Source organism: Galleria mellonella, unplaced genomic scaffold (assembly GCF_026898425.1).
Source record: "Galleria mellonella isolate WM207_F2 unplaced genomic scaffold, CSIRO_AGI_GalMel_v1 utg57, whole genome shotgun sequence".
Lineage (NCBI taxonomy): Eukaryota > Metazoa > Arthropoda > Insecta > Lepidoptera > Pyralidae > Galleria > Galleria mellonella.
In genome coordinates, this window is record NW_026442119.1 from 6,707,594 (window position 1) to 6,718,763 (window position 11,170).

The 11,170-nt window shown below is 37.3% G+C and overlaps 1 protein-coding gene across 2 annotated transcripts; it reads left to right on the forward strand.

Annotated features, from left to right (window-relative positions):
- Positions 1-6,173: 6,173 nt before the first annotated feature.
- LOC113509890 (tyramine/octopamine receptor-like) lies at positions 6,174-8,535 on the forward strand. Of its 2 annotated transcripts, none has more exons than XM_026893316.3 (2): positions 6,174-6,350; positions 6,487-8,535. In XM_026893316.3, exon 2 carries the CDS (start codon positions 6,535-6,537, stop codon positions 7,924-7,926), a length of 1,392 nt encoding a protein of 463 aa, XP_026749117.1. In that variant the 5' UTR covers positions 6,174-6,350; positions 6,487-6,534; the 3' UTR covers positions 7,927-8,535. The 2 variants fall into 2 exon arrangements, with proteins under 2 accessions (XP_026749117.1, XP_052755292.1); XM_052899332.1 differs by having other exon boundaries at positions 6,313-6,407.
- The last annotated feature ends 2,635 nt before the right edge of the window (positions 8,536-11,170 follow it).

The following is an 11,170-nucleotide window of genomic DNA, read 5'->3' on the forward strand; positions in this document are numbered from 1 at the left end:
TGCAGCAGAGGGTGATGAGTCTGCGTGCACTCATCTACTCCACATCTCTTGCTCTTGCAGGCGTGGCGAAATCTTCTCACTTTGAGGCAACGGAAACACAGCCTATGAGTCTTCGCTAACTCCCATCTCGCCGATGTGTCTGCTTCCTTCATCGTCTTGCAGTCCGATGGAGCGTGTCCCTCTCGTCGACACATCGGGCACGGTGGTGTAGCGGGTTTCTCCTGCGTCGTGTATGTCTTCGCCGTCTTCCTAGGAGCGGACTCCCGCCGGTCTTCGGACGGTATCTCCTCGGCGGGGGCGAAGTTTCCACATCGTGCGGCGGTCCTTTGCAGGAACTGAGAGAGTGTTATGAGGTCCGGTTGTCCCTCCGGTTGGTCGTTGGCGAAATCGTAGTACTTGAAGCGTAGTACCGACGGCATCTTCTCTGTGACGTTTCTCACTATTTCTTCGTTGTAGAGGTAGTGACTCTTGTTCAGCGCTCGTATCGTGGCGACGACGTTCTGCACCTTGCTTGCGAAGAGGCAGACGTCTCTTGCGTTGTCCGAGAGTCGTGGTAGCGCGCGGAGTTTGTTCAGTTCGGCTGTGACGAGTGCTCCAGGGCGGCCGAACCTCGCGGCTAACATCTTCATCACTTCTTCTGCGGTCGTAGACCCGACGAATAGGGAGCGTGCCGCGTCCTTTGCGGCCCCCTTCAAACTTCTGCGCAGTCTTGCTAGGTTCTCTTGTTCTGTGAGTTGACTTGCGCTCTCTTCATAGGCCATCTTCCATGGTAACCACTCGCTCGACGATCCATTGAAGACTGGCAATTCGGTGACTCTTGACGCTGTGGAGGGCAGTATGTTGCGAGCGGCCATCTGCATGGCGATCGCAAACTCATTACAATCGATGCCCACTTTCAGCACCGGTTCTTCCTTCTTCATCGACTGCATCGCTGCTGCTATCGTAGGCATGGCGGCATGTGGGTCAACGTGGCGTGCGTGGTCCCGGTGAAGTGCGTCGCTGCTCGGCTGTGGCGGCGGCGCTCTCGAATCCTCTTCAACGGGTCTCGATGGGACGAACCCCTGACGCTTGCCGGTGACTTCTTCTATCTCTGGTACATGCGGCTCCATCGTGAGTGCTAGCGTGCTTCGATGAACCCAATCCGACGTTCGTTCTCTTCTGACGGTAGCGTCGTCGTCTTCTATTTCCTCGTCGTCCTCTGATTCGGCTTCCAGGGCGGCGACACGTGCAGCAGCCAATTCCACCTCCTTTCGAAGTAGCTCCTCCCGTGCCTTGGCCAGAGCCTTCTTCTTCTGCGAGGCCGTGGTGCGAACCGTGCGTGCCGTGCCGTGCTTCGGTTCCTTCTTCCTTGCTGTCTCCTCTGTCGTTCCTGTGGCTTCGGTAGTCTCCGTGGCTCCTGTGGTCGTCGTATCGCCGGACGTGTTCGTAGTCGATGTGGTGGCGGCGGTAGACGACGTGGCAGCGACAGAAGGCATTCTGACAGCCGCAGACGACGTGGTGGCAGCAACGGACGGCGTGGCAGCGACGGACAGCGTTCCGGCGGCCGTAGTCGACGTGGTGGCGGCGGACGTTGTGGCTTCGGTGACGGCGATTTTTTGTTGCGACGACTTCATGTTTCTCGTAGTCGGCATTTCAGCGATCCGGCTTCAGAATGGTCTTCCTCCAGCGATCCGGCTTCTCGATGTACCAACGGTGTTCCTCCAGCAATCCGGCTTCTCGAAGGACCACGGTGTTCCTCCAGCAATCCGGCTTCTCGAAGGACCAACGGTGTTCCTCCAGCAATCCGGCTTCTCGAAGGACCACGATGAACGGTATGGACTGCCGTTCGGTGAGCGTGGACTGTAGGGGCGTTGGTTCAGGCTGGAGTGAAACACAGGGATTACTATTCTGAAGCCTCCGGTACCGTCTGAAGAGAGTATTTTTTCTTCTTGTCCTATTTCTTCTCGAGTGTAGTGTGTCGCTGCCCGGAAGCGAATGCCGCTCGACGAGAGGCGGCCTATCTTTATACCCGCCCGCTCGCATGATAACGTTTCCAACTCGCGTTAGCGAATCTGCGCGAGCGGGACGGGGCGAGAAAGAACGAGACGCGTGTCTCTTCAGATCGGTACTCTATAGCGTTTATTTATTGCAATTTACAATTTCTTAATTCTATTTATTGTTACAATTTCTATTTCTATTCGTAGGTAATAAGGACAACACACAAAGGAATACTTTATTTAACTTACACTATCTTAAATCTATGTAAAATCTATATAAAATAACAGAATACAGAAACGATTAACTAGGGACTTAACAACTATAAATTACGATTACATATATACAAATAATGTCGCGAACACTAACAGAAACGCGAATCATGCGATAAATGAAATATACAAATTTTATGTCAAATTGCACGTTTCGAAGACCATTTTTTTAGCAAAAATAAAATTCAATATATTTATTATTTTATACAATATTACCTAGAGGTCCCAAAAAAGCTTGTTTAATTATTAATTTCGAGTCTCAATTTATTTCGTAATATTTTTGATACTGAACACAACACCAACACACTTTTCGTTTTCAACACTTCCCGTAATATCTGGTCAATTTCTAGAGTAGACCTCGTAATAGAGTCAATATTAATTATAAGTAATTCTCACGTCAAAATAAAAAAGAAATATGTGATACAAAGTTTAAACTGTTCTACAAATAGTTTAGATGGCAGCCATTTTCATTGTATTTAACAGTATTTTTGTTAGTTAAGTTGGCACTATTATGTTTTGATCACTTAAGTAAACGTTGGCATGATGTTTTCAGATAACATTTAATGATAATATGGAAGTAACGCAAGACTGGTAATGAATAGATAACGACTGATATAATTAAGTATGTACGTTATATTATAGTGGAAGCTAAAAACAAGGAATTACATAGAAAGAATGATAAAATAAAAACTGTAAAGCATATGATTGCCTCCTTTCTTCTTATGCAAATATAATTAGTAAAAGGAGGATGAAAGATACTGTTGTGTATTAATTCATAGCAGGCTAGTCTATAAAAAATCTTATTTGGACGTATAACCCTACCAAATTCAGATACAACCTGCTTGCATACTTTTTACATAAACTGTGTCAAATATATAATTTAGTAATGTAAAATTTGTCATTGATAAATAATTGACATAACAAATATTTTTTATACACGATGATGTATCTTTCGTTTTCTTTTTACTAATTATATCTGCATAAGAAGAAAGGAGGCAATCATATGATTTACAGTTTTTTTTTTATCATTCTATGTAATTCCTTCTTTTTAAGGTGCTTGTATAGATATATAATTAGTACGGAGATAAGAATGTTATCCAATGTCTATGGTGTCTACGACAGTGGGCAAAGATTATAGGCGTATATAAATTTTAGCTTTCGATGTGCGATAATGAAGTCGATTCAGAAACTTATACATATTATAATTTGATAGTTTCGAGAAGTTGCTGTTTTATGAATTATTATAAACTAAATTATAATTTGAACAAATCTATTTTGTTTTTAATTAAGTTTTTATAATAACTAAAACTGTTTACGTACTGAAATGTTAATCATGAATACGTTACGTATAAATCTAACACCAATTTTTTTGCCACATAAATCCAAATTTTCGGCAATGGTTTAATTAGTCGATTGTTGCATGATGAATATTTTAGTTACATAGCAGAGCAATTTTGAGAGTTTCTTATTTCTTTTGTTCTAAATACTGTTTAATCAGTTCGCCTGCGTAACTCAATACCTGTCTTTATTTAGCGTACTCAAACTCTCAATAGTTTTAAAACCTCCGTTAAATCCTTAGGTTATATCCTACTACTACTACTACTAATTGTCGAATTAGTTGACTCGTTTTTTTTATCAGTGGTCTATACTTACGCACATAGTGTATCTTGACGTATCTATATTTAATGATTTAATAAATAAAATGATCTTGTACGCATTAAAAAGATGCAAAAATTAAAAATCAAAATAAATATGGAAGTTATAAAGGAAACACTCATAACTATCACGCAAAATTGTATAAAATAGTTGACCCGCTTTTTTCGAAGCTTTTGTATGGAGGCACTCTATCTATATAATCTAGTACGAATGCTATTAAGAATAGTAGGTAGGTAATTTAGATGATATAGACAGAGTATCGAGTGTCAGAAACATGTCAGTTAATTTGACTTTTTTTTATGCAACTTAGAATCCCATATAAGTTGACGGCCCACTTGATAGAAAGCAGTAACTGTCGCCTATAGATATGAACAGTACCATGGACATAATAAAACTATTTCTCCCATGATACACATCATCCGTTGCCATTCCTGAGGAGTAAGGTGTTATGCCTCTGTACTCTGTAAATTCACTGCCATATCTCACCCCTACAAGCGAAACACAGTCATGTAAACACAACTGCCTCACAATAAAAACATTAATGGGATAGAAGTAGCCAAGCAAATGACTTTTGTACAAAGTCTCCCTCTGATAACCTCTGGTACCTTTGGCTAAGTTTCGTATATTATTGCTAATATTTAGCTAATTTGCATTGGTTTGGCAGTTTAGTCCAGTGTGATCAAAATCGAGTTTAGTTTGGCCAAGTTTAGTCCAATTTCTTCAAGTTTGGCCAAATTTGACCATGTCAAACATGTTCAAATTTGGTCAAACTGGCAAGTGTGATCTAGTTTAGTCTATTATTTTTTCAGTAGAATTTTAATTTATTAATTAATAATATTATAATATATTTCATAATCTACAATTCCAAATATTTCAAAATTATTCTTTTATAATTAAAAAATAGTTTTAAAATGAAATTATGAAATTATATCAAAATCATCTAAAATGTGAACATCATAACAAGGTCTCAAATTGAGAATGTCCTCGTTTTGAAGTTACTAAAAGTAAATGTTGTCACATTTACTTATCTTTGCAACGAAGGTGGCATGACAACAGATTTCAATAAGCGATAAACCACAGTATGAGTTTAATTTGCAGAGCTGTAGTTTGTTATATATATATATATATATATATATATATATATATATATATATATATATATATATATATAAATACGCTATGGGTCATACATAATTATTAATCGCAGAATGCATGGCTCTGCACGGTTCTTTCTTGGTGCCCCCTTGGTCCTGTAAGGCCGTTTTTGTCATTATAACATTATATAATTAGGCGGGAAAAGGCACTGTTAGTAATGAAGATTTAATAGCTCCATTGCTAGCAATATATCTTATCAGATCGATCTCCACGCGGTTCCCCTAGGAAACCGTTTTCGTTATTTTTAGTCGAATTCGTCACGATGAACTAACTAATTTGTTTTCAAATTCATCTTTCATCTTTTACCAGCCCCGCCAGCGTATACCGATAGTACAGACGGGGTTAGAATTCCATTATTACACATTAAAAACAAAGACATGGGTAAGCGGGATGCGTGCTTAACTTTGTATAGGTACCTACCTAGCTGTGACGTCTTTTCATATTTAACTTTAGTTCCCACTAGGATTTACTAAATGGCACAATAATTTTATAAACTTCTTTGGTCAGGAATGAAGTAACATAAAATAAACAGAAACGAACAGACAAAAGTAAGGAATAGGAAAAAAGAAGAAACTCCCGCTCGTAATATTCTCATTACAACATTTTTTTTTTTATTTTCTGTGCGAAACCCTGAGATTGTGCTTAGTTTCCTGTATGACTTACGTTTAGTTAAGGGTAAGTCGAATTTAAACGTAAGGCTTCTACCGAGAATCGAAATGTGTCTTACCTCTCCAAGAGGATGGAGATTTGTTCTAGGAGATTTGTAGCTCAATGTAAAAAATAATACTCGGACTTACAAATCGCAAAGCTTGTGAGTTTGAATTTAGTTAAAATTATGTTTGACAATTTCAAAATAATAAATTAATCCAAATAACGGCGACAGGCTAGCCAATTACTACATTCGATGATTATATTTTAAGAAGTTCGACGAAATGTGAAAATGTCGAGTGTTCACCATAAGGGCAATAGTTGACAAAATGCCTCTGACATACAAAATAGCTCTTCATAAGAAATGATAGTAGTGATTTTATAAGTAGATATTCAGTATTTAAAATACAATAGTTACATGTCTTTGAAATGAAAGTGTGCCGTAGATTTTGCTGTAAAAATCTTTATTTATGTTAGAAGTGAAAGAATGTAATAAAAATCTAGGTACTTAAATATAGAGGCCAGAAGCCAGCCACATCTAGGTAGTTTGTTAGACTCAAGTTGTTGACAGTTACAAAAATATCTACACTACAAACCCAGTCTGCGGTGGACCGCTTAGGAAACAAGTTTCTTTATGAATTCATAGTAAGCATTTAAACAATTTAAGTACATAATACATTAAATATATTTTTTTAATATTAGGTAAGTATTGAAGATTTACAGCCGTTGCTTTTGAAATACAATAGGCGTTTTAATAACAAACATTAATTTTCTATTTCAGATTGAACCTGGTTAATCATTGAATCTCATCAATATTGACTACTAAGCAATGATCAATGAAACTTATCAGTGGGAATTTGTTCACAATTTAACTTCAGAATTCATTGAAGATGATAATTTATATTCACTCAATTCAACTTTAGAAACCAAACTGTCATGTGGTTCTGGAAATGACTATTTATATAACTCAAGTTTTGGAATTGAAACTGCGGTTCCGGAATGGGAAGCAGTGACGACAGTATTGATATTATCGATAGTAATACTCGGTACTATTTCTGGGAATATTCTTGTAATATTGAGTGTTTTTACATACAAACCTTTACGGATAGTGCAAAATTTTTTTATAGTGTCATTAGCAGCAGCTGATTTAGCAGTGGCGGTGTTAGTGATGCCACTTAACGTGGCATATTCAACTTTGGGTAGATGGATTTTAGGCAAACATTTGTGCAAAATGTGGCTTACCTGTGACATAATGAGCTGTACGTCATCCATTTTAAATCTATGTGCTATAGCTCTGGACCGATATTGGGCAATTACCGATCCAATAAATTATGCTAATAAAAGAACTTTAAAGAGAGTGATTCTCCAAATAACTGGAGTTTGGATTTTGTCGCTTATTATAAGCTCTCCACCTCTTTTAGGATGGAATGATTGGCCAGAAGAGTTCACTACTGAGACTCCTTGTCAGTTAACCTCAGAACCAAGTTACGTGATATATTCCTCCTTTGGTTCATTCTTCATTCCTTTGTTTATAATGACTATAGTATACATAAAAATTTATGTAGCCACTAGGAAAAGATTGAGAAAGCGTTTATTAGTGTCACGAATACAGAAACCAGTAGTTAATGGCTTAAATCAAGAAGAGAGTCAAGAAAGAGATGAATCGGATAATGATTCCGATAGCGGAGAAAGCTTTAAACGGCAACGAAGAGCCTTTATAGATTTTAAGAAAAATTTTTTTGTACCTCTTTTGTTAATGAATGATTCAGTATCAAGACAAAGAATTGAAACCAACATTCAACCACTACAAGCTGAGTCTTCGACAGATGACTGTAAAAATTACACTACGAAAGTACTGGGATCATTCAGAAAGTTAAGTAATAAAAAGAAAAAATATGAAAAGCCTTTGTTATCAAGTGTTACCAAAAGTGGTGATATGGTTCATCAATTCATAGAGCAAAAACAGAAGATATCTTTGTCAAAGGAGAGACGTGCTGCTCGGACTCTTGGTGTGATTATGGGCGTGTTTGTTATTTGCTGGTTACCGTTTTTTGTTGTGTATTTGGTATTACCTTTTTGTCCCTGGTGTTGTCCCACTAATCGATTAATCAATTTCATAACATGGCTTGGCTATATAAATTCGACTGTTAACCCTATAATTTATACCATATTTAATTTAGAATTTAGGAAAGCCTTTAAAAGATTATTAGGAATAAGGTAATTCACAAAATTCAAGGTGATTTTGTAAATACATATTTGGGTGTAGGTTTAAGTACCTAATTGACAATGTCTATATCATGTAGAGAAAACAAAGTTACGCATTTATGAAAAAAAGTATTGTTTTTTTTGTTAATAATAATGGCTCAAGTAAAATTGTAAAATATTATCAAGTGGCAGTAGTAGAACGTAAGTAAATATAAATTTTATTTATTAAAAATAATAGATATGTTATCCAATAACATAGTGTATATTTTAGTATATATTAGAAAATATTTTATTAGCTTAATGTAGATATCGGAGAATAATAAAAACTGGCCACTGAAAATTGTGTCATTCTTATTTAGAGTTCAGTGCTATTTTCTTATAAAATAGAACAGTGAAGCTTAGCATTCATCTAATTGTGCCCCAACAATAACGAGAAGTAGCTGACTTGAGGTTTTGTCAAGTACTCCTATGTTTTGTTAGCTGACGAATGAGTCGCCCTTAGCTAGTCTTGAAATATATAACCTGCGAGACGCGGTGTGTTTGTACATAAATATGTAGTACACAAAATGACTAACTATAGTGTATTTACCACTTATTGTTCACGAATTGTAGTTACGATCGTTTCCATTATCCTTCTTTTAGTAAAAAAAATTAAAACCTATTTTAAGGTCATGGAAGTAGCTTTTTTGTGCTACTTGAAATGGCAAAATAAGAGAACGGCTCATATGATGGATAGTGGTAATCGTCGCTGATAAACATGTACAATGCTATGTATGCATATGTCACAGTATAGGTACACTGTAAGTTCTGTAACTAGGCTCAAAATATTTCACATTGAGCATGTGAAATTTCGTAAGATATATGAAGTCATAAGTCACTACAGGTATGTTGCTTCATATACAATGCAGTAGTAGTAGTAGTAGCAGTTTTAATTGAAATTGCAGATAATCGCTGCGTTTGGATTCATTCGTGAGCCATATTCTGCGCGGGGTTTGTAACTTAGTATAACGATTCTACTATTGTCTATCTTGCTGTAACATATTGGTTATTATTGTTCCTCTCTTTTGCATTGCCAATCTATACACTTCATTATCTAAGGTTAGTAGTGAAATGAAATCGCAGCGGATGGCTAACTGGACCATACAGAGTAAGTCTCTATTCTCTCGCTCTGTATGGTCCAGTATCAGAATAAAAATCATTACTGTTGTTAACACACACACACACACACACACAGACACATACACATGCACGCACACGCACACGCATACGCACACGCACACGCACACACACACTCACACGCACACGCACACGCACACGCACACGCACACGCACACGCACACGCACACGCACACGCACACGCACACGCACACGCACACGCACACGCACACGCACACGCACACGCACACACACACACACAATCGACACATTGTTACAAGTAATATCAATGTAAAAAAATAATATCTATGTGTGTCTAATATCTTGTGTTACCCTTAATATACTGACATTTATAAGAACTAAGCTGTTATGTTTCGTGCTTTGTAATTTTAATACATTAATCTTTTAGAATAAAACATACCATGCAAACATAGCTACGAGTACTTACTGAGCGAAAAGACACGAGTTTTATATAAATTCATACTGTATTTGTATTGGGGGGAAAGGGGTTGTTAGCAATGTAATTTGACAGTCCCATTGCTAGCAATATGTCCTGTTAGGTCGACCTCCACGTGGTTCCCCCTGGAAACCATCGTGAACAATTCTTGTTGAATTCGTCACGATGGGCTAACTGACCTGCTTCATCCTCACCTATTATCCTTCACTGGTGCCCCGCCAGCGTATCCCGTTAGCGCAGGTGGGGTAATCTTTCCATTTTCACCTGTCAAAAAAAAACTGTACTTGTATTGGACATTTTCTAAATTACTATGAATAAAAGTAATAAATTATGTCAGTTAAAATAGATAGGTTGATTGGGGATTTCACTTTTTTATCCTGACTGATAAAAGAAAGTAAATAAAAAGTTTGAATTTTCAAGGTGTTTAAATTTTTGGTTTACACACGAACTAAATTTAATTACCTAGATATAACCCTTTCAGCTGTTTGAACATCTAATAACGTGATAACTGCAATATAAATGAGCATCCTGCCAAGGTTTTCCCTAGAGATTACAGTATGTAGTTCTTCAAAAAGGGTGTAAGTATTAAGGTTTCTTCGGGGTCGGTAATGCAAATGTGATACCCCTGGTGATGTAATTATCCATAAGCTACAGTGTCCGTTTACAAATAGATGCGCTATATGCTTGTTTGCCACTTTCCTGGTATAAAAAAAAATATATTAAATTGTTTAATGTACAATGAAATTGTTTCTAAATCTATATTATAAACACAAAAACCGACAATTGCATATAAAAGAGGGCAAAAAATAGTAAGAAAGTAATTATTATAGTTTTCAATTAAAATATTATAAAATTGCCAATTTTTCTTAAATAATAGTAGTTTTTTGCTTTCCAGAAAAGTAATGATTTTGAACTGTACCTTTTCTCACTAGATCCCTACATACACATAATTCACATTTATATTTTTAGTAGAATTATACATTTATTCTTAATCTTATTTTTGAACGCCATCATGATTAATTCTTTGTGAATTCGTAACTATGGGCTAACGGACTTGCTTTTATCCTCATCTGTCATCGTTCACTGGTATCCCGCCAGCATATACCGATAATGCAGGCAGAGTTAACATTCGTAACATTATCATTCCGTAAGAAAAATCTTCTGGTCTTTCTCGACAGATTGCAACGTCGTGCCCACTGTATTATTAACAATCCAGATGCTGTTATCACACTTGAGTCTCTTCATGTGTATTGTGATAGGCAGTTTGAGTGTCTTTTATTGTCTGTACCATGGGGAGGGCTCTGAAGAACTTTTTAATTTAATCTATTCCTCCCCCTTCCTTTCTAAATCAACACGTATTAGGCTCTAACACCACCCACACGCAATACAAGCGTTGACTGTCCGCACCGAAAGATTCACGGATTTGTATCTTTGTCGAATTATTAATTTTGGAATTCTCTTCCCGGTCACGTGTTTTCTCCTACGTATAATCCTGTGGCATTTGAGCAAGGCGTGAAGTAATGCATTTGTACAGAATATAACATGCTGTGATGGTGATTGTCGCGTTTGCATCACATTACCTGCTTATTATCGAATGAGGTATGGTCACTTTGGCTAATCTCTATATAAAAAAAGTATCATTAGAGTA

Bases quoted from the DNA above. Each gene is read 5' to 3' on its own strand.
- LOC113509890 (XM_026893316.3), top strand. From the start codon at position 6,535: ATGATCAATGAAACTTATCAGTGGGAATTTGTTCACAATTTAACTTCA.